Source organism: Papaver somniferum, chromosome 8 (assembly GCF_003573695.1).
Source record: "Papaver somniferum cultivar HN1 chromosome 8, ASM357369v1, whole genome shotgun sequence".
Classification (NCBI taxonomy): Eukaryota; Viridiplantae; Streptophyta; class Magnoliopsida; order Ranunculales; family Papaveraceae; genus Papaver; species Papaver somniferum.
The window spans coordinates 168,408,872-168,433,154 of record NC_039365.1 but is presented as its reverse complement, the minus strand read 5'-3'; the positions used below and the strand labels follow the sequence as shown (position 1 = coordinate 168,433,154).

The 24,283-nt window shown below is 38.2% G+C and overlaps 2 protein-coding genes, 3 non-coding genes and 1 pseudogene across 5 annotated transcripts; 2 read left to right on the top strand and 4 right to left on the bottom strand.

Moving 5' to 3' along the window:
- Nucleotides 1-3,686: 3,686 nt before the first annotated feature.
- LOC113306421 (heparan-alpha-glucosaminide N-acetyltransferase-like) lies at nt 3,687-4,958 on the top strand. The gene has a single exon (XM_026555361.1). The coding sequence runs from the start codon at nt 3,819-3,821 to the stop codon at nt 4,956-4,958; it is 1,140 nt and encodes a 379-aa protein (XP_026411146.1). The 5' UTR covers nt 3,687-3,818.
- Nucleotides 4,959-5,790: 832 nt separating this feature from the next.
- LOC113307000 lies at nt 5,791-5,945 on the bottom strand. Its single transcript, XR_003338972.1, has one exon. It is a non-coding gene; the product is annotated as a U4 spliceosomal RNA (small nuclear RNA).
- Nucleotides 5,946-11,482: 5,537 nt separating this feature from the next.
- Nucleotides 11,483-16,057, top strand: LOC113306420. The gene is made up of 4 exons (XM_026555360.1): nt 11,483-11,661; nt 11,806-11,963; nt 12,095-12,212; nt 15,940-16,057. The coding sequence occupies exons 1-4, from the start codon at nt 11,483-11,485 to the stop codon at nt 16,055-16,057; spliced, it is 573 nt and encodes a 190-aa protein (XP_026411145.1).
- Nucleotides 13,513-13,633, bottom strand: LOC113307022. Its single transcript, XR_003338991.1, has one exon. It is a non-coding gene; the product is annotated as a U5 spliceosomal RNA (small nuclear RNA).
- On the bottom strand, nt 15,412-15,544 carry LOC113307062 (annotated as a pseudogene).
- Nucleotides 16,058-16,455: 398 nt separating the features above from the next.
- LOC113307246 lies at nt 16,456-16,652 on the bottom strand. Its single transcript, XR_003339067.1, has one exon. It is a non-coding gene; the product is annotated as a U2 spliceosomal RNA (small nuclear RNA).
- Nucleotides 16,653-24,283: the final 7,631 nt, after the last annotated feature.

The following is a 24,283-nucleotide window of genomic DNA, read 5'->3' as shown; positions in this document are numbered from 1 at the left end:
ATTCACGACCCATGTCACACTGAAAAGATTTGATTTCTCGTTCAAACTGAGTTTTAACGAAAGAACGAAATTCCAATAACTTGGTATAAACTTGGGATTTTAATTTGAGAGGATAGATCCATAGATAATTGGTGAAGTCGTCTAACAATATAAGATAGTAATTAAAACCAGTCTCAACATGTAATGGTGAGGTCCATAAGTCGCTATGAATGATATCAAAAGGAGCAAAAGTAACAGAATTTGATTCAAAAAATGGCAGACGAACATGTTTACTAACTTGACAGGAATGACAAAGTTTGGTAGACTGATTTTTATTACATTGAATTGAAGAGTTTGCACGTAAATTATCTAAGATAGCTTTCCCTGGGTGGCCAAGGCGGCTGTGCCAAAGATCATGAGAGCACACGACAAGGGATATAGGACGAGACAGAGACGATGTTGAAGGTGATATGGCAGAAGCAGTAATAGGGTAAAGCTCCCCGGAACTGTTACATCGAAGGAGAATCTTCCTCGAATTCAAATCCTTCACAGAAAAACCAGATGGATCAAATTCAACAGACACATGATTATCAGTGGTGAATTTACGAACAGAAACCAAGTTTTTGATTATGTCGGGAGCAACAAGAGTATCTTTGATCTTTAGGGTGCGGGATGGAATATCTATGAACTTGGTACCAGAGGCAGTGACTGGAATACTGTGACCATTTCCAACTAAGATGGAACGAATATTACTAGTATTAAAAACAGTATTTAAAGTACCTGAATCCGCAGTGAGATGCGATGTGGCACCGGTATCCATATAGAAAGCGTCGTCAGGTGAGTATAAACTCATGGAGTTGTACACTTCGGCAATGTCACTGGGTTGAAGATATTCCGTGGATGGAGTTAAATATGCCTGTGCACGTCCAACGCTAGAGGTTCGACCGCGTGACTGACCATTACGGCCAAGACCTTGGAAGGAACCGCGGCTTGGAGGTGGCTGCCAAGGTGTTGTCGGAGGTGCTGTAGGGTACGGACAAGGTGGCACTGCCCATTGTGGTGGACAGTGGATGTTGTACGTTGGATGGGGTGCACCGTAGAGCTGGTAGGGCTGCGGTGGCGTTGGCAGCAGGGGCGGTTCTGTGGCTGGAGAAGAGGAGCGATGGCCACCGCGTCTGGCATGACCACCGCGCTGTGAGCGCTGGTTGCTGCGGTCTGTGGGTGGAGCTGCAGCGGCAATAGCAGTAGGTGCAGACTGAGATTGCTGTTGAGAGCGGCGAATCTCTTCGGTACGCAGCTGGGATCGAGCGGCATCAAACGTCGGCATTGATTGTTGGATAAAAGAGGCTACCGTGTTGTATTCCTCCGGAAGGCCGTTGACAAGTTGAATCACAAGTCGTTTATCATCCATGGGAAAGTCAAGATCAAGTAATCGATCAGACAGGGATTTAAGCTTATCGCAGTAATCATCAATACTAGTGCAATCAATAAACTTAAGATTGACAAACTTACGTTCAAGAGTCGCAACGCGGTTATCTTTGTTGTCTTGAAAGAGTTTCTTGAGATGATTCCAAATCTCTTTAGCAGTTTTGCCAGATTTTAGGACGGTGAGCATTAAATCCTTGGCCATGGTGGAGAACATCCATTGACGACAGAGAGCGTCAAGTTGGAGCACGGTGTCGGCGTCAACATATGGTGGTGGTGCGGATCCATTGATGAGAAAAAGAAGGCGATGAGCCTGAAGATGGAGTTCAAACAGAAAAACCCAAGATGAGTATTCATCCTGTTTGATGTCTAGGATAATAGGAATTAGGGTTTTGATGTTGGTAATAACAAACGCCGGATGGACTGTCTTTTTATCTCTTGCCATTGTTGTTGTTGGTGAAGAAGATGAAGAAGAAGAAGAGGATCGGCTAGTAGCTCTGATACCATATCAGAGTTTTGGTATAACACGCCTTCCCCTCTTTTAAGAGATAATGGCCGTATATATTATTATGATTTTGGTCAATTAAGGAGAATATCGTGTGACCGTAAATAAGGCAAAGTATCTTCTATCAGTAGCTTTTCAATCTCACGGGCAAGTAATAGTCTAAGAACCCCTTTAGTGCAGTTGTATAAATCAAATACACAGATTTGATTAGTCAGATTAGTCAATATTACTAGAAAGAGCGCATATATATACACATATACTGTTCTTAAGTGCTTCATACCAATCATCCATCTATTAAGGTTATACTAACAAAGATGGGTAGTGAAGGAGCAATAGTGTTTGATCTTAATAGCTTGCCGGTATTTCCAAGATTCTTTCTCTCCCTTGAATTCACATTAACCGAATCAATGTCCTAATGTATAGTAGCTGCGGTGCCCGTGAACTCGCCTATTTTAAAGTCCAACAACGACCAAACCGCTAAAGTGCGGATTTGAGAACCCCATGGTGTTTGGCCCATGTATTTTGCTGATTGAATTTTGCCCGCAAATTTATGGACGGATATAGATAAAAAAATCCGCGATTCGAATTTTTTGCTCACCCCTAACAAGATCACACTCGATGTTTAGCGACTCTAAATGGGCCTTGTGGCCCATCATTTGCTATGTGTCAGAAATTTTTGTTTTTGCCTTAAAATCCTTCCGAAAAAAAATTATTTTCACTTTGTAGTCCATTATGACCACGCTTGAACGGCAGACATTCGAACACGCATTATAGCTACATTAAAGTTTAAGCCAACGAAATAAGAATTGTTTAGTTGAATGACGACTTAGCATCTCACTAAGAGATGAGAAACTCCAGTAGTTCCAACTAATTCCTTCTATTGAGTTTGAGCTGGGAGTTCGGACCGAGAAAAAAAAAACAGAAAAAGATTTCTCTTCCATGTCGCCTGTGATTCTAGTCACCCTTTGAGAGTTAAACTAGCTAGACGTACAATTTTACACGCCTTTCTCTTTACACAATGAATATCTGATGTAGCTATACACAGAGGCCAACAGCCGTGTTTGTTTCGCCTTCATGTATCATGCACAAGGTTGGCTAGTCGATGCCGCACGTGACACAATGTGTTGCCTGGATCACTTAATTTGTTTGCACGTATATGGAGTATTAGATATGTTAGGCCACTAACAATGAATTTAACCGACTTTTTTTCCAACTAAAAGTGATTACTTATTATAATGAATTTTGTCTTATCAGTACTAATGACCATCTGGGCATGAACCTTGCAGAATCTGTGCTAGCTACGATCCTAGATCAATTTCACCACGTAGAAATCGGGAGGCATAATGCAAAATTTTAGACAAATAGTAGTACTATTTAATTTATTTATTTTTGCAGACGGGTTTTACGTTGCATGACCCAATATTTCGTATTACTAGGTTGGGCTTGATGGCGTTCTTAGAACTTAGAAAGCCGTGGATTTGATAGAGAAAACAAAACCAATGCAGCTTCCAAATCCTACTTGTTTTTGGTTTCGTCATTCCTCCCTCCTATTTAATAGAAGAGGTCCGGAAGACAAAATATGGAACTTTTCTATATAAACAAATACTCCAATAGCTAGAGCAGTAGATATTCTTATTCTTTCCTCTTCTTCTAAGTAGAAATATTAGCGATCAGAAATTATTGTCGATGGAAAAAGAGTTGGCTGATAAAGAGTTTCCAGTAATGACTTCTTCATAACCGGCTCGTAATGATCATCACTGTATAGTGTATACAGATTCCGAACGATTCAACAATCAACAATAATAGTATTCGTAATATTAGCAGTACTGATGGTGGTGGGAGAGATGTTGTTTTGAAGCCACCACGTCTGGTTTCTCTTGATGTATTCAGAGGACTCACCGTGGCGCTTATGGTACTTGTAGATCAAGCTGGTGGTATCCTACCTTCAATTAATCATGCGCCATGGAATGGTGTTACTTTAGCAGATTTTGTAATGCCGTTTTTCTTGTTTATTGTTGGAGTTGCTCTTGCGCTAGCGTATAAGAAACTGCCGTGCAGAGTTGATGCAACCAAGAAGGCTGTGCTTCGGGCACTCAAACTTTTTGTCTTCGGCATTCTGCTTCAAGGCGGTTATTTACATGGCATCAACAGCCTTACTTTTGGTGTTGATATTCTACAAATTATATTGATGGGTACCTTACAGAGGATTGCAATAGCATATCTGTTAACAGCTGTGTGTGAGATTTGGCTCAAGAGGGAGGGCGTTGTGAGATCAGGACGATCTATGCTTAAGAAGTATAAATTCCAGTGGATATTTGTTCTGGTTCTCACTGTGACATATACTGCACTGCTGTATGGGCTACATGTTGCTGACTGGAAGTACCAAATTCCTAGTGAAAACTCGGCTTTCTCTTCAAATACAACATCGGTAAAATGTGGAGTTCGTGGAGACACTGGACCTGGCTGTAATGCTGTTGGAATGATTGACCGTGAATTGTTTGGCATTCAGCATTTATATAAGAAGCCGACCTATGCACGGACAAAGGAATGCAGCATGAACTCACCAGACAACGGCCCACTTCCACCCAATGCGCCTAGTTGGTGTCAAGCCCCATTTGACCCTGAAGGATTTTTAAGTTCTGTGATGGCAGTTGTTACCTGCATGATTGGTCTGCATTTTGGTCATATAATAGTATACTTCAAGGATCACAAGGATAGGATAATATCTTGGACGAACCCTTCCGCTGGTCTAGTTGTTGTGGGATTCACTTTGGACTTTTGTGGGATGCACATAAACAAAGCCCTCTACTCTTTAAGTTACGCATGCGTTACTGTTGGTGCTGCAGGTATTCTTTTTGTCGCAATTTATGTGATGGTTGATGTATTTGGTTTCAGAAAACCAACTCTGGTTTTTGAATGGATGGGAAAGCATGCTCTGGTGATCTATATTCTTGCAGCATGCAATGTCTTTCCGATCCTCTTACAGGGTTTCTACTGGAAGGAACCTGGAAACAACTTTTTGAGATTAATTGGTATTGGCCGCTCATAATCTCTCACAGAGTAAAGAAGCACATGGTGCTCAGGAGGTTTTTCAATCCACATGCAGGCGGACATTGGCGCCATCTTTATTCGTAGTAGTATGGTACAGGACCAGTCTGGTCTGCCCAATTATAGATATATGTAAATGCTTTGACAGTTCTTGTACGGGTCTCTTTTAGGCCTCCATTCCTTGTAATTTTTTTTGTTTCTTTCTTATTCTTATTCTAATAAATAAATCTATGATAGAAGAAGATTCACACTTCATCATTTTCTTTCTTATATTCTTATAAAAAAATGTCGTTTAGGAATTTACTCCGCAACCACTTTCTGCTTCCTCGTGGTTCCCTTAGATTGCAAACCAAAGTAAACCCAGATTAAGAAACAAGAAATTGAGATTAAACTTTAAGGAAAAAGAAGATTTACTTTATCAAATCGAAACCATTCATAATACTGAGGATCAAAAATTCCTTCAACTTCAGATTTTCCTTGACATGAAAATCAGTAAACACAAATTGGAAACTTAGTAGGTGACATTAGAAGTTTTTTCAGCTTACACAAATATGAACTACAGAATTTATTCAACAAACTGATTTACTAGAACCTTAACTGAGACCGAGTAGTGTTCAGGCGAGTCCCACTAAATAGGAGACAACATGTAAGATAGATCCATCTATGGCTATTTCATTGTTTGCCGATCCAAATATATTTCTGAAGTTTGTAAAGCTTAAAACCAAATTCTGTGGGTTTATTTTCTACGAAAATGAGGAAAGTAGTACAAGCAGGTCTGACAAGAAGTCGCATTGAATTTATCCTTCAGAAAAATTTAGCTTTAAGATTTGTAGGGCTTTACCCTTGATTAGAGGAAGCCCTTCCAGAAATTCTCGACGGCCTCAGGAGACCCAAGGCGAGGAGGGGGTTTGGAAATAGTTTTCAACCAGCAATTGACGCGCCTCAGTTATTACCTCATTAGCTGCGTCATTGCCCCAAGCGCAAAGATGCCTAATACCGAGAGCATGGACTACGTTTTATTGTACCATCATTCAGGTCGTGACCCTGATGTGAACAATGTGGGACTAACTCACAGTTGTTATAAGACAAGTAGGCGCTGCTGGTCAAGAATTCTAAGTTTAGATAATTCTCTGTCTCATAATTGTGGAGCAGATTATGCTTCATTTAGTATTTATATGATTTACAAGAGAAGAGTTCTAAAACTAAGTAAACAAACTGTACGACATTGCCGGAGATTCAATATAACTTGTTACAACAAATATCTTCTTACTCAGCGGAAGACTTGAATATATACAGGCTTCTTCTTCTAGTCATTGGGCTTGGTAGTTGCAACGGACTTGGACTATATGAGTCTTGGACCTGTACGTTGGATATGTGATGTGACCGCACATACCAATATGACCCGTACATACGTCTAATACCCCTCCTCAAGTTGGTGCCGGAGGAGAGTCAGGACGAAGGCCCAACTTGCTGGACAGACGTCGAAAATGATCCACTCCTAGTGGTTTAGTGAAAAAATCAGCTAATTGATCAGCCGACGGTATGTGAGTTGGTTTGATGAGACCGGACAATAGTTTTTCACGGACAAAATAACAATCATTTCGATATGTTTAGTTCGTTCGTGAAATATTGGGTTCTCAGAGATATGAATTGCGGTTTGATTGTCGCAATAAACTGGAATAGGCTTCAGAATAGTGATTCGAAGATCCTGAAAAATATAATGCAACCATTGCGATTCAGAAGTAAGTCTAGAAAGAGCACGATATTCTGCTTCAGCAGAATAAAGTGATATGGTTGGTTGTTTCTTGGATTTCTAAGAAATAGGACTATCGCCTAGCATTGTAAAATATCCTGTCATCGATCGACGAGTTGTGGGACACCCTGCCCAGTCAGAATCAGTATAACCGGCAAGGGACAAAGTACTAGTAGCAAAAAGAAAGATGTCATTGCTAACAGTACCCTTAAGATAACGAACAACACGATGAGCATCCTCTAAATGACCAGAACATGGCTGCTGCACGAATTGACTCAAGTAATTAACTGAGTAAGTGATATCAGGACGGGAGACTTGAAGGTAGAGTAGTCTACCGATGAGACGATGATAGATACTTGGATCCGTTAGTGGAGTACCCGAAATGGGAAGAATCTTAAGATTTTGTCCCATGGGAGAAGGAGTAATCTTAGCACCTAAAATACCAGAATCATTAACAATGTCAAGAATGTATTTACGTTGACAAAGAAAAATACCTTTTGGAGACCGAGAAACCTCAATACCAGGAGTATTGTAAACGACCAAGATTCTTAAGTGAAAATTGCGACTCAAGTGTATCTTTGAGCGTTTGAATGGCAGATTCATTGTTTCCTGTAATAATAATGTCATCGACATAAACTAAAACATATAAAGAAACATTACCAGAATAGAAAGTAAAAAGAGAGTAATCTGCACGGGACTGGCTAAAACCAGCATTAATAAAGGCTGCAGAGAATTTAGCAAACTATTGGCGAGATACTTGCTTGAGCCCATATAGAGATTTGTTGAGTTTATAAACGCGTGTATCTCCCTTTTTTTGAAAACCTGGAGAAATTTTCATGTAAATATCCTCAAGTAGATCACCCTGCAAAAAGGCATTGTTAACATCGAGTTGATGCAAAGGCCAGTTATGAATGGAAGCAACAGACAATAAAACACGCAGAGTGACTAATTTTGCAACCGGTGCAAAAGTATCGTGAAAATCAATGCCCTCTTGTTGTGTGTAACCTTTAGCAACAAGGCGAGCTTTGTGACGTTCAATTTCACCATTTGGTCTATATTTGATTTTAAAAACTCATTTACATCCAATGGCAGTTTTACCCGGTGGAAGATGAGTGATAGTGAATGTGTCATTGTCTTGAAGGGTTGTATGCTACTTTACAATTGCATCACGCCAAGCCGGAATTTTGATGGCCTCCGTAAAATTGCGTGGTTCGTCATTGGCAATGACTGATGAGAAAAATGCATGGTGTTGTGCAGTGAATTAATCAAAAAAGATATAATTAGTCAGAGGATAAGGAGACTGTGAAGTGCATTGATTAAGAGAACATATATAGTCTTTCAAGTGGGAGGGTCGGTGATGCTCCCTAGTTGAACGACGCAACTCAGTAGCCTGCGAAGAATCTGTAGAAGGTAAAACCCTATTGTCAATATCAAGAGCTGAGTTAGAAAAGGATATCGGAAAGGAATCATTGGTCGCCCTGGAAGGTGATTCCCTGTCAGTAGGCGCCGAGGAGTCATCAGACTCTGAAGTGATATCGTGTAAAAATGAGCCACCAGATTCCCTGTCAGTAGGCACGGGTGACTGTGAAGGTGGTCGTGACATAATGTTTGCTGGGAGAAAACGTGAATATGAAAGAGGAGTAGCCTCATAAAAAAAATTCCTCTTGAGTAACATATTGAAAAGAATCACTTGTATGAATTTGTGCATCTTTGAAGGGAAAGACACGTTCGTGAAAAAAAACATCCCTAGAGATAAATGTAGATTTGGTAGATAAATCCAATACTATATAACCTTTATGGTTGTATGGATAACCCAGAAAAACACCAGGTGTAGCACGAGGATCAAATTTATTGACAATTTTAGTATTACGAGCATAACATAGGCAACTAAAAACACGAAGATTACGATAATCAGGTTGCTTACCTAACAGGACTTCATAAGGAGATCGTTAGAGAGTACCGGAGTAGACATCTTGTTGATTACATAAGTGGAAGTAAGAATGCATTCTCCCCAATAGGTAATAGGTAAGTTTGCATGAAAACGAAGAGCACGAGAAACAATCAGCAAATGCCGATGCTTTCTTTCCACCACTCCATTTTGTTGTGGAGTATAAACGCAGCTGCGTTGGTGGTGAATACCATTCTCATTTACCCATGCCTGAAACTCATGAGAAAGAAATTGTTGACCATTATCATATTGGATACGTTGCAATATAGGCAAAAAAAGTAAAAAGACACCGGTAGAGATATTAGTAAGTTGTGTAGAGTATTGAGTGACAACATACTTAGCAAAAAACTTGATAAATTTGCAAGTTTCACTTTTGGAATGCATTGAATAGACCCATGTGCAACGGGAAAAATCATCTACAATGGTAAGAAAATACTTTGCACCAGTGAGAGATTGGGTAGAAAAAGGTCCCCATATATCACAATGAATAAGTTCAAAACAACGTTTAGAAGAAATACTATGTTTATTAAATGATAATCGAGATTGTTTAGCCAACGGGCATATATCACAAGCAGTAGAAAAATTAGAATGCATATAATTATGCGAATTACATAAATAACGAAAATGATCTAAACTGGGATGGCCAAGTCGACAGTGCCAAATGTCGAATGACGTCTTATTATTAAAGAAAACTTTAGGCGATGGTGATGAGGAAGAGACCCGGAGCTGATATAGACCTTCATGAAGATCACCCTGACCAATCACTCTGTTCGTTGACAGGTCCTGAAAAAGAAAAGAGTTGTGTGTAAGAAGAACCACACAATTGAGAGATCGAGTCAACTGACTTACAGATAATAAATTAAATTTGAAGTTCGGAATATGATGAACATTTGATAACTTAAGAGTGGGTGAGAATACTACTTCACCAATATGTTTAACAGTGGAAAAAGTACCATCTGGGAGTTCCATTTGAATTAACGTTTTAACAGGTGAGTACGAACTGAAATAAGAAATGGAGTTGCATATATGGTGCGTACACCACTATCAACAAACCACGGCTCAGAAAAAACAATGAGAAGCTTACCAGCAAAATTGACTCTCGGTTCCATAGGAGTGTCTTCAGCTGGGGTGCTGATGAGAGCTAACAGGCGCGAATATTGTATAGCTGAAAAGGAAGGCATAACAGGTTTTTGTGCAGGATGGAATTCCATATGAACAACAGAGACATTAGCAGTGACAGGATTCGATGCTGATGAAGATGGAAAACCGTGAAGCCTATAGCATCGATCTCGCACATGGCCGTGACGATTACAATAGTCGCAGTGAGGCCTTGGGCGTTTGTTTTGACTAGCGGACGGTCGAGCAGCAGACTGAGATGGAGGAACATACCAGTTTGTATTGAGTGCAGCAGATTCGATGTGAGGAAGGGGACTCATTGTAATGTGTTGTTGTTCTTCTTCCTGCTGCACCATGTTGAATATGCGCAGAGCAGTAGGAAAGGGATCCATCATTAGGATCTGACTTCTAAGGTTGGAGAAGCGGGCACGTAAAACCTGGAGAAACTCCATGGCTCTTTCACGTTCAAATCTTTCCAAAAGAGACTTACCCGCACCACAGATACAAACTTCGGTGGAAGCCACCAGAGAATCGTATTGATCCCACAAAGTTTTAATCTTTGTGTAATACAGAGAAACGGACATCGATTCTTGTCTAATAGCAGCTATAGCAGACTTAAGATGGAAAAGAATAGGTGCATTAGATATACAGAACCTCACCTGGAGATATTTCCAGATTGCATGGGATGACGGAGCATAAAGACAGCTTGCTCGAATATCCGGTTGGCAGGAATTCAGTAACCAACTTCCGACGAGATCGTCGCATCTTTTCCAACATTGATACTGCAGTTCATCCTTAGGTGGAGGCAACGAACCATCCACGAAGCCGAGCTTACCCAGGAACCGTAATTATCACCTTGCAAAAGAGGAGAAGATAAAACTGTTGCAGGATTATCACCTGGGTGAATCACATAAGGGTCTAGGGTTCGACTTCCCTGAAGAATTTATTTGGGTTTCATGATTGAGATGAATTGGACTTGGAGGAGGTGTTTGATCAACAGATTCCACCATTGTGAGAAATAAAAATAGATCAGAGTTTGATATATGCGGAAGAGATAAAGATAGGTCCTAGGATGGATCAAGATGATACCATCAAGAATTCTAAGTTTAGATAATTCTCTGTCTCACAATTGTTGAGTAGATTATGTTTCATTCAGTATTTATATGATTTACAAGAGAAGAGTTCTCAAACTAAGTAAACAAACTGTACGAGATTGCTGGAGATTCAATATAACTTGTTACGACAGATATTTTCTTATACATCGGAAGACTTGAATATATACAGACTTCTTCTTCTAGTCATCAGGCTTGGTAAATATCTTCTTATTCATCGGAAGACTTGAATATATACAGACTTCTTCTTCTAGTCATCAGGCTTGGTAGTTGTAATGGACTTGAACTATATCAGTCTTGGACCTGTACGTTGGATATGTGCTGTGACCGCACATACCAATATGACCTGTACATACGTCTAATAGCTGGAATGAAGAATAGATTTTTCGAGCAGATTATGGAAGTTTATGTTCCTAGTTGAAGTAGTCACCGCCATGACTTTCAAAATTTGTAAAACCTTGTACTAGTACAAAACCAAGTCCTAGACGAACTCATATTGAAATACAAACAAACAGCTTACTTCCATGCATTCATAAGCTTCTCTTCTCCTCTTCTTTCTCTTTAAAATTTAATCCAAGCATACTTTGACCATAAAGATGATGAAGTTTATATCCAGTTTAATGTCAAGATTATTACATGCATACGCCGATTCAAAAACCAATAGTAATTCGTCCGAAGAGGCGACCATTAAATCTGTACCACGTGAGGTGTTTACAGAGATCTTAGCGAAAGTTGCATCTGCATCTTTAGCCGATCACTTCAACGCAAACCAAAGGTATGGAATTTCAAACCGAAATCTTTGTTTAGCTAAACATGCACGTTGTTTTGATATCTCTGTACCGAAGCTTTCAATGTTTCTTGCATGATGATTGTATGCATCTGAAATTTATCTAATATGGTTTTGCATTTCTGTATTCAGTTGTAAGCTTTTCCATGAAGCTGGATGCGATAATCTCATCTTTCAACATGCCTCTGTCGAAGAACTACCAATAACCCAATGGTACCCGAAGCCCGAGGTTTCTACATTCTTGAAACAATGTGAAGAAGCGCAGAACCCAGAAGTTCTGTATAGGCAAGGTATGGTGGAATTCTTCCATAACAAAAAACTGAATTAGGGAAAGAGTTATTGCAGAAATCAGCAAATCTCGGGAACGTAGTTGCTGCATATGTTCTTGGTATCCTGTTAATTGATGCTGGTGATGATGAAGAAGATGTTCTCGGAGGAAAACAGTTACTGACACAAAAAAGCAGGTGCATGGGAAAGAGATCAAGAAGTGGAGAGATTGAAGAGTGTCGAAAGAAAGCAAAGAAGAGTATTGGTGGAATGTGGGTAAATAACTCGTTAAGTGGTGCAAAAAAAATATAGCTGCAACAATCTAGAGTGCACAGCCAGAAATCAAACTTACGAAGCAGATAATCAAGTGCTTGAATGTGAAACATGTAATTGCAACAAAGAACTAGCTTATTTTTACGATATGTTGGGTATCATGAACAACTAGTCATGTTTTCAATTGTATTTTGTTAATTGAATCAAATAATTTCCGAGCTTCCTACCTGGGGTGGGTTCTCATATCTTTCTGTATTTTATTTTCTTCGTAAAATTCTATGAACAGTTCCGTTATTTTTCGTGAAATTCTACTACGATTTTGTACAATTTCGTGTTACTCTTGATAGTACGAGAACATGACTTTAAAGTGAAACATCCACAAGTACAAACTTTTTCCAAAACCGGACAACAAATTGAAGCTCAGGCAATACTATAAATTTCGGGTCGTAAATAATAAGAATTTGTGGCAACATCAATCGGATATCATGAAAAACATATCTATTTCTCTAGTCTAGCTTACACAGTGAAAGGATATCATAAGATTATTCTGGGACTGCTCAAGGTTTTTATTAATTTAGTTGGATTGAGCGTAACTGGTGGCAGGCTCCAGTTCAAGAATTTTGCAATCTACTTATGAAGAATGGTCATTAAATGAACTAGAATGGTCAACCATGATAAAATTTCTATAAAGAAATTTCTAAGCGGGAGTTCTATTGAGATGCTAACTAGACATGTTCTGAAAGCACAAACACAGAAATGTGGACGATTATTGTAAATTCATCTTAACATGAATCCAACTGCAAAATTCTACAAATCAGTGCGTTAGTTCTCACTTCTCAACAGTAGACCTGCTCCAAAACTAGCATTTTCGTCATACTTGTGCTCTCAACACTTGGTCATTTTGGCAGCATGGTTGATGGTCCACATTAGCAATTGATGCAAAGGTATCCGCTAATTGTATTAGGCACCACACATTTTTCGGGTTTGCTTGCCTTCATAAGCAATCATGACAACAGGTTCACCACCATCTTTCTGACATTTGAGATTACACTGGAACTTCAATTTGCAAAATTGTTACTCTGACATCATTTTATGTTTTAACTATGAAACTACTGCGATGGAACCCCACAGGAAATCTTAATAGTTCTCAACACATCAATCCCCTAGCAGCCTGGAGTAATTCACAATTTCAGCTCCAACGAGACAAGAATCATTTGACACTGAGAGTTACACATTAGAGCAGAGGAGCCCTTTGTCCCTTGCAAAAAACTAACTTAACTTGGATTTGAGAATTGTTGGGTTCCTCTCGGAAAAGAGAAACCCTTCAAAAATAGGCGTATACCGCTTATAAAACGGCAAGCACATGGTATTCTTTAGTAAAAGGCGATAGAATAGTTCGCTCTGTGCTTACCGCACGGCTGCGTGAATTATTTGGTAGAGTGAAGCGCTAATTTTATACACAGAAATTTGAGTAGAGTTGTACCTCTAACCTGTGTGGTACTAATCTCCCTTTTCACTTCCACTCCCAACTGAGACTTCACTGTTACAGTTGCTAGTCCAAGTTGGTTTCAGGGCCTGCTTACTCATTCAGTTTACAAAGAGATGGCCCGTCTTACTCATTGAGATGTTAACCAATCGTGTTCCAGAGAGCACAAGACTCGAATGCTGAGGGAAAACTAGAATTCATTTAAATGATATACCATGGACATGGAGAACAAACCCATTTCTCTTGATTACACAACATTCTCCTCGTACAAGAAAGTATCATTCTGGGGCTAGGAGCTTACATTCTGCTCAGGATTTTATTAACACAAAAGAGATGTTAATTAAACCGCAGTTGGATTGAGTCTAACTGGAACTGGATACAGGCTCGAGACGATAGTGGAGAGTCAATTGTATATATTATGGTATTCACCCCTTACAGACAATACTGTTGACATAACTGTACTTCGTGTTCTTTGGTTTATGGTCGCCATATTCTTGCCATCTATAGCTGGCCTTTTCTACATAATTCGGCGAATGATCAGGATTTTAAGCAGCACCGCAAGGATGCAGCAACCGTAAGAAGTCTAAAATGTAGTCACTGTATTTGCCAAGGCAAGAAACTTTTGGTTTTGCATAACCTTACACTCGTTAACTTACCATGTTTGTGGTAATTGTTCTTTTGTTATCTATCTATTTTTCTTCATTCTCAGATGGAGCTATTTTTTTAAAAGACTACGGGAGACTGAAATGAATCAACCCAGGGAAGATACTTCTACAAGTCCATCATACGCAAAGTATACACAGTTTGTATTCCTCGTATGCTTCTGTAGAAACTGCAGAAAGCAAAGCCAGCGAGTGGGTATCTTCTTTTCTTAAATGTTAAATTTCCGGGCCTCCTTCCAAAAGCAAGAATTATAAGACCCAAACAACGGTCATTTAAGTTGACAGCAAATAGAAGAACCTGATAAAGAATTGCACGAGCAGCTGTAGTTTATATCGGTGCTATGATCGTTCCTGTGCTCACAACCAATTAGAGAAACGTATGAGCACACTTCAACACAATAAGTAAAATAGGTTAGCCAGATTACCTTCTCCAGCAATAACAATCCCTTTAAAGAATGTGTTGCTAGTCACACAAATGCACCCTCCAGATTTGCATTGCTCAAATTTGACTGCACAGTAGTAGGTAAGGACATGGATAAAAAATCTGTACAGAAATGACCAACTGTTCCATCTTACACAGAGGAGTAACTGTTGGAGTGTATTTAGGTAAAAAAGATATCGGGTAATAGAAAGACTTGGCTAGTGAAATAACAGGGAACAATATAGTCTATAACCGTATAGATCACGTAAAAAAAATGCAGGACATCAAGGAAACTATGTAAATCACAGTGAGCTACCATACAAGCCTATAATCTTCTTAACAATGCTGCGCATTCGAAGGCCATAACCGTGGGCACAAAATCAGAATCTGTGTTTGAGATGATCTCTTCTGACGACTTCTGTAAAGTAGACAATTGATAAGCTATTGTGTTAGTGGTGCAAGCCGATGGTGAAATTTGATTAACCTTGAAACCATTACCAGCACACGAACACCTAAGAGGATAAACATTTGGTATGTGTTTCAGATCAAGCTCAAAGCTCAGAATACCATCTTTTTTGAAACCAGCTTTCTATTTCTACTACTTGCAAACAGAATCGAGGATAAATAGAGTAGACAAATTATGACGTAGACTCTACCCCGTAGGATAGATCTTAGGCGAGCGCCCTTCCAAAGTGCAATGGAAGTCGCTAACCTAGGCCATAGCCCTTCATGATCAGCCATTGACCCCGTCAAGGTAAGTATGATTTCTGGTTGCAGTTCAAGCTTCTCTTATAGGGCTGTTTTCTATATCTTTTCTTCAGTTCAAACGGTGTGGTACTATTAGTTCATTACCTTTCATTTTGTGACTTGAAGTTCTTTCTTTAATTGGGAGAGGTTGGGCTACGTAGGCCTATGATCTTATAACCAACACTGAGCCCAAAGGCAATATTTGTTTTTGCAATTTGGCCTTATCTGTGGGAACAAAACCAGAATGGATGTTGGAGATGATTTCTGTTAACTAGTCAAATTGAATAAGTTACTGTACGAATGGCGCAAAGTGAACAATCGCACAGTATTTTGGACCTTCGGTGTTTGTATGTTGAGCCTGGAATGACATGGTCTAGCATTGTTTGCTGATATATGTACATCAAGTGCAGGTGGATTCCTCCAGCTATCAAAATGGTAATTGAGATGCTAACTAGTCATGCTTTGAAGGCTCAAATGCCAGAGCAAATATGGGAATCCAATATGTTCAGGCTTCTCCAGTATACGTAATTGCATCAGATCTACTTCAGCTTAAAGATGTAGAACACAAGTAGGAGTTCATAAAATTCAAGCACAAGGAACCAGATAAGGAACTAGATATTCTGGATGATGAAGCATGAAAAATACAGATGACGGAACAAATATTTCATGCATGGATCAAAAGAAGAACTTCGAGAGTGATATAACTTCTCGAACTTATATGTGTGGGCCACTCACGTATATACAACCTTGAGTCCTTGACAGTGATTACAGATGGGAGCATCCCGGTATTTAATGCTCATCTGCCAGCATTTCTCTTTACAAATTTCATCAAAATGGATCACAAGACCAACTAGTTTTCAAATGCCAGTACTCTGACTCAATGGCCTCATAACCATCGCAAATAGTATATTTTTCTTTTGTTTTGGTGGGGGTGCGCCTGACCTCTCCAGTAGTGCAACGCAAGGGCGACGCGTGAGAACTCCAGCAGCAAGCTGCTGTGATGGGAACTTTTTCATGAAAAAAATTAATTTAATATCGTGTGAGCCGATGGCTCAATATCAGATATTAAACTGATAAGAAGAGATACTACACTTGATCTTAGCCAAAAGGCCGAAAAAGGTATGCTTATTCTCCTTTCTAACGTCTCTTTTTATACCCTTCTCTTTTCCATCCGTCGGTTTTAGCTAGTCTGTTTGGGGCTAAGCTGTAAGTTCACCCTGCCTTAGGCTAAGTCCTATCGTCTTCTAATCTAATAGCTAGATTGGCAATCCACGTCAGTTAGGGAAACCTTCTAAGTCCTATGATATTGCTAATCTAGCAGTGAAACGCTGAATAAAACAACGCTGAACCAAACAGCGTCACATAATTTTATTTTTCAAACAACTAATCATTACCATTTCTCTCACCATCTTTTCCTCTCTCTCCCCTTCTTTTTCTTCTCTCTCTCCATCTTTTCCTCTCTCCACGTTTCTCTAAATTTTCTTTCCATCTTTTTCTCTCTCTCTCCATCGCGTTCTCTCACTCTCTCCATCAAAAAAAGTATATAGCGCTGAACCATTCAGCGTTAATATCACTTTTTGAGCGCTGAATGATTCAGCGTTTCAATCTCGCTACTAGTTGAACTGCGAGCAAATGCTAGGAGAGAGAACTAGCAACTGCAAGTGTTAACTTTTAAACCACACTTTTTTTTTGAATTGCAACACTTTTTGGCCAATCTAGCAGCTCAATCTAGCTCATAGGGGTTAGCCTTAGACAAGATGTTATCCAGAGAAATATTGTATCTTAAGTTTGATCAACAACACATTCAACATTCAAATCTCGGAAGTAAACATAAAAAGTATACTACAAAGAAGACAAAATTCACCCTCCAAAACACCTTGCCTTGAACATGACCATATGAAACAGGATCGAACTGGCGGGATTCCTGTGAGATAAGCAACACAGAACTGGAAACTTATACGCCTTTTTTTTTCTTTTTCTTTTTTGGAATTCAATCACGGATTTTTGGTTTTCCTGAGAGAACTTAATGAACATAATTTGAATATTCGATATTACTTATAAGCATAACGATCTAAACCTGAAGCCAACGTTATGATTATTGTGACAATTCCACTTTTTTCAACAAGTTGAAATTGCATCTAAATCACACTCTTGTACATATGTTTTAAAGGATCAAGTGGAGAAATTATCTACAGTCTACTGAACCTCCTTAATAAATTGAGCACAGAGCTTTGCAGCAGCAACAGATTTTGGCCCCTAGATGAAGGTTAAAAAAGATGACTAACACGCATAGACTCAAAACTTTCGGGCCGCTATGAGTTGCCATTCCGTCTGGGAACAAATGTTAAAAAATAAATAATCAGAAGGTTGTTTTTATGATTTGGTAGGAGTGTGCCAGACCTTAATAGTAGTTCAACGCAAACTTGTAGGTAGAAGCGCCATCTATTGATAACTTCACTAAAAAAGGTTAAAACAAACTAGGTCCCGAAGTGCATATACAGAGCCCTCCAACTATTAAACTGCAATAGGGGCAGAACTAACTAGGGCGAACAATTTTTTTAGTTTTGGTGGGGGTGCGCCAGGCGAACAATTCTCAAATCCAAATGTTTTAGTTTCCAGGGTTCGCTTCTATGACACCCAACTTTCGCAACCGATGTTCGAAGCCTTGATCTCTTTACTACAGCTAACCTTTAATCTCTTCGATGATGTGGTTCTCGTATGCCAATGCAAGACATGTAACATGGTCTACGATAGATAAGGTTTTATTTGCAAACATGGATGATTAACATTGGGGGTTACTCTTATGTATGTATGTGAGCAGTGTAATTTTCTGCAAAAAAAAATCTTGCATTTGCAAAATACAGTGAGTGACTACAGTTTTACCTTTGAAGGAATACGATGTATAGGCGTGTGATGTAGACTTTAAACCTATATGTGATTTCCGTTCTGATCAAAAATCAAGGTGAGGTAGGAAATCGATTGCAATAGACAAAGTCTAGCAAACCTAAAAATCCGGTCTGATGACTCCCGAAGAGTAGCCTGGATTATTGTTCACCTCACAAGTATAAACTTGTGGAATCACAAAGTCTGAGATGAAGAACTTTGTAATTTCTGTTTATCTTGTTTGTTGGAGCAAGACTCGACAATTAAAACAAGATCAGGATACATAAACTATCAAGATAATGATAGTTGGACTTGGATTCATGAATCCCTAAGTGAATATTTTTTAGTCGCTAAACCCTAGAAGGGTTTTAAGGAAAGGACGACTTTAGTTTAGAATAGGGGTGGGACTTGGGTTGGGTTAACCTACCCAACCCATGCCCAAACCGAACGTTGGGTGGGCATGGGAAACGTACATCAAAACTTTGGGCAAGCTTGAGCATAATTTTTATAAACCCGATTTAAATTTGGGAAAGCATGGACACAAATACTTCTAACTCAAACAACCCGCCCAACCCAAAGAACTATGATGTAGCTATATAAAGAGAAACTTTAGATATTATCTTCACATCTAATAATCAAAATATAAATTATATCTATCTCACTAATCAATCATTCAATATGAAAAAAGTTTATATTATTGTAAATAATCTTCGATTATTTGGAAATTTAAGATAAATGGGGCAATTAAATCTTATTATTACCAAAATTTATTATTATCGTATTAACAAACTCATATGTCTAGTGAAACTTGGGACAACCCGAGGAACCCGAGGAACCAAGGAAACCCGGGGAACATAATTTGAGCGGACTTGGGCAGTACCTTCATGGGTTCCACGGGTTCGATGCGCAATCTGGGCAAGGGATTCCTAGCCCGGGTCTGCCTCGGCCAATCCTTCTAACCCGCCAAACCAACCCAAGTCCCACCCCTAGTTTAGAACAAGGACGCACAAGAATAGTGTCAGGGATTCAAAACCCCCAGTTGTTTGAGGTTCTCCTTTTATAGACTATCAAGATCAAGGTTGCTTTAGATTTGAGCTAAGGTAGCTTTCGAATCAAGCAATCAATGATAACTGTTAAATGAAATACTTGACTTTAGATTAACATAATTGAATATACACTCTGGTTAGGATGAACCGTAACCGAACCGTGTATAATGCTTGGTTCATAAAAGTTAGCTGAAATTAGTCAATTAAACAATAAGCTTAATCGTAACCAAACCGTGTGTAACACTTTAGGAGTTATTTTGAGTCACAAATGTGATCAATCATGTATATATGTGTTCTTAGAGAGTTATTCCAATGTTGATTATCTCATATAAATAATTCTGATGCATCTGAAATTATTCGACTGAGTGAGTACATGTACCGGGTACGTGTACTCTTAAGACCCAAAAAAAGTTCAAAAACTCACATATCTTTTGTGGTATGTGTAATAGGTATGCGTACCTTTCTGGTTTTGAAACCAACAGATCTTTTCCGGTTTGCATACTAGGTATGCATACCTTCCTGGTTCACGAGTTCACAAACTTTTTATGGTATGGATACCGGGTATACATACCGAAAATTCGTTGCCGAACTATAGCTACGCCAGTACGTGTACTTCGGTTATGGACTTATAACAGTTCTCCTAGTATGTGAATTGTTGTGCATACTGTCATGTATACAGATTTATAGTTGTTCCATATCTCTCTAATAATAATTATGAAACATTCCCGAATAACATCAATGACATATATCACTGTTCCAGGATATTTTCAAATGATTAATCTTGAATCACAATTTAGGTCATGAGCAATCAATTGTTATTTAACAAATTCATCAAGTATTAACAAATGTTCTTAAGCTTGGAATATTTCAAGAATGATATTCAAGATAAACTTGACTCGAAATTTCTATTATGCGTGAATGTCTAATTTATTCATGCGACAATGCCTCATAGATAGAAAGGTGAAAACTTGAGAAATAGGTGCTTCAGTATGCACTTACCTTTTGTTGAAGAAGTTCTTCAAAGCTCATGTTGATGTTCGCCTTTAAACGGTAGAACTCAGTGATATCCGATTATCAACTACACACTTATATCCTAATCCGGGACTTGACTAAATGTAGACTAGAAATCAAGATATAGTATTGACAACTAAATTTGACAACAAGCTTGAGATAGAAACATTTGTGAGTTCGACCGAGCAATGCTCTAACAATCTTCCCCTTTGTCAATTTTAGTGGAAAAAGTATCAATACATAAGATTGAAAAATAAAGCTTCAAGACTCCAGAATCCACCATGCTTGATTTCCTTCGTTCTTCAACTCCTTGAATTCTTCGTCACTTCAAGTTGTAATGATTCTGAACGTGTTCAACTCATCATCGTTGGTGTTGAAGATCTATAGTGATAACAGAAAAAACGGGGGTCTAACAAGTACATCTAATATTTTGTTCGGCAACCTTTATGTACTAACTCCAATGTAATTTTGTGAGAATCAACTAGACAGTCAGACTCAATCAAGGAAATATATCTAAGAGTTGTATCTTTATTTCTTAATACATTCTGCAATCGAGCAGATAGAAATCTATGAGCCCGATTGATATGAGAAATAACTTGAGTGGTATCAAAAACCAATGTTCAAGTGTCGATCAATTTCAGTCAACAAAAAAAGGTTGGATTTACCAATTGATTGAACTATGCACAACCTGTGATATTTCAATTATATAGAAAATATAATGCAGAAAAGAAATAACATAGACACCAGAAGTTTTGTTAACGAGGAAACCGCAAATGCAGAAAAACCCCGGGACCTAGTCCAGATTTGAACACCACACTGTATTAAGTCACTACAGACACTAGTCTACTACAAATTAACTTCGGAATGGAATGTAGTTGAAACCTAACCAAGTCTCACACCGGTTAAGGTACAATCGCGTTCCTTAAGCCTCTGAATCCCAGCAGGACTCTACACACTTGATTTCCTTAGATGATTTCACCCACAACTAAAAGTTGTTACGACCCAAAGTCGAAAACCTTATAAACAAATCAGTCTCCCATAGAAAAGTCTATTCTGATAGATAAATCTGTCTCCCACAGAAATACTTACGAAGTTTTTGTTCCGTCTTTTGATAAATTAAGGTGAATATGAACCAATTTATAATCCGGTCTTATATTCCCAAAGAACATCCTAAAAATATCAATCACCTCACAATAACTTAACTATATGGTAGTAGAAGAAGTTATTGTGGAATCACAAAGAATGAGACGAAGAGCTTTGTGATTACTTTTTATATCTTACCTATCGAAGATAAATCTCGAGCCAATCTTAGAGAAGATAGTATTCAATAAGATAGAACAAGTAAGATCAGAACATGCAACTACAGAGAATATAGTTTGGCCTGGCTTCAGAATCCCAGTGAAATCTTCAAGTCGTTAACCTATAATGGTTTTAGGAAAAACCTGAGTTAAAGGAAAATTGAATGTAGTACGCAACTAGTATCACACATGAGGTGTGGGGCTTAGGTTTCCCAGTTGGTAGAGTTCTCCCTTATATAGTCTTCAAATCAGGGTTTGATAGCTTTGAAACAAAATAATCAATATTCGCCGTTAGATGAAAATCTTATTTAAGATTCAATCTAAGTTTGCTTAAAACCAAAGAAATATCTCTCTACCGTTAGATGGTCTTAGCTTGATACAGAAAAATGAAACATACCTTTATTTAGATATGAATAACTCTACTTAAACGTGTATATTGAGTTGGCTCAACAATAATTAATCAAAGTTATCCATATGAATACCTTTGTATTAACCACTTTCATCTAAGACTTTTAGATCAAATGGTGTTACTCATAGAGTTGTTCAATTATTTATATTCTCATAGAAGTATACAAGACACAATTGAAACAAAATTTGATTTGATTCATGATTGTACAAAGTACTTATTCAAGAATCAATTCATGAACATTAAGCCACGGTTTGCAAAGATTGTATTCCTTAATTTATAAATGTATTTGTTCATGAGTATGGGATCATAATTAACCGATTTTAAAACTTTCACCACTTAGTTTGCAAACGGGTACGCAAAATTAAGTTCCGGAGTTTTCTCTTGTCCGACAGTTCGCAAACGGGTACTCAAACTGTCGTCCCGGACCTAACTTAGGTAGAACCGCATATTGGTACGCAAAATTGGTTCCCGGAATTTAACAGTTAAAACCGTTCGCATACTGGTATGCAAACTTGGTTTCTGGACATGAATCATACCAACACAGTTTGTACACTAAGTACGCGTACTGTGATGTTTTCCAGACATGGGTTTTAGTTCTAAACTCCCATTTCAATCATTAAAACATTCTTAGAAGACGATAATGGCTGTCTCATACAAACCATTAGCTTATAAGCAATTTTCAAGTGATCTAATGATCAAGATGAAACATTCCGAGTCGACAACAAATGACTGTCATCACGTAAGATGTTTCAAGGAAATTTTCACATGATCATCATTTGACTTATTATTTAGTTTCCAAAAAATAAATTGTTTCCAACTAAACTCGTCAAGAATAATGATGAACGTAGCTAAAGAAAAAAGCTTCCAACACATATTTCGAGAAAGATATAAGTGAGTTAAACTCATCTCGAAATATCAAATGTGCATAATGTAAAAGTCTATATAGCTATACGACTTAGTCTCAATAGGAGATAAAATAGAATAAACTTCTGAGTGATAGATAAGTTTTAAGATCCACATACCTTTTGTTGATGAAGTTCCTCCAAGCTCTCCTCAGTAGATCTTCGTATTCAATTAATGAATACCGTGAATTCTAAAGCTTAACTACACATTCTATCCTAATCCGAGACATAGTTATAAGAAGACTAGAAATCAAGACTTATAGTTTTGATCACCTAAACTTGACAAACAAGCTTGAGATACCAACGTTTGCGAGTTCGGCCGAGCAGTGCTCTAACAAAAAACTTTAAAAAGAGATTTTAAATTGTCTTTATACAGAAACATATTATTATTATCTTCTCCAAAGTTCAATTGTATTACAACTTCCAAGTAATACTCCGGTGATATGGTTTCTCCACCGTAGTCAACTTAAATATTTTGCATAAAAGGTGAAACCTACAGATGTTGATTCACTCCCCCATTGATAATTATCCGTAAACCATATGTATGTAATGCGAAACTACTAATTATTTTCCCCCTTTTGTCAATAAAAATTGGCCAAGGTACGAAAACTATGGGATCATAATGAATTCAATCGAAGGATACTTCAAGACTTTAAAGGAATTACATACCAACTTTTATTTAGATGATATCACGGAGTATAAAATACTTAGCACTCATCTAGGAGATATAAGATACAAGCATCCCCTGTGAATTCCACATCCACTCTCCCCCACAAAGACATAACAATTAAGCATGAGTGATCTTGCTTTAATGAAAAAGAAGGATTTTGTTGGACATTAAAAAATCACATAGATTTGTATCCTAAACATCGACATAGATTAATATCAACGCCAATCCGAACAAATAGACAATTCTAAACGATATGACTCAACATAAGAAGATATAACGCAGTAGATAGTGTAGTAATTACACAAAAGTGTGACCAAGAGTAAATCAATACTGCTAAAAATTCTCACAAAGCTTATTCTATTTTTAGTTCATAAAACTTAATAGATTTAACTTTTGAGCATATATGAGATATCAGTTCAATTCACAAGACGCAAAGGACACACATATCTCATAAGATATTGACCAATATACAAGTATATCCATGGGGATCAAGTATTGCAATCATCTTATCTAAGAAACAAACTTGTAAAGAACA

Excerpts from the sequence above, each read along its gene's own strand:
- LOC113306421 (XM_026555361.1), top strand. The coding sequence starts at position 3,819 with ATGGTACTTGTAGATCAAGCTGGTGGTATCCTACCTTCAATTAATCAT.
- LOC113306420 (XM_026555360.1), top strand. The coding sequence starts at position 11,483 with ATGATGAAGTTTATATCCAGTTTAATGTCAAGATTATTACATGCATAC. Across the intron at positions 11,662-11,805 it reads CACTTCAACGCAAACCAAAG|TTGTAAGCTTTTCCATGAAG; the intron begins GTATGGAATTTC and ends TTCTGTATTCAG. Across the intron at positions 11,964-12,094 it reads AGAAGTTCTGTATAGGCAAG|AAGATGTTCTCGGAGGAAAA; the intron begins GTATGGTGGAAT and ends GTGATGATGAAG.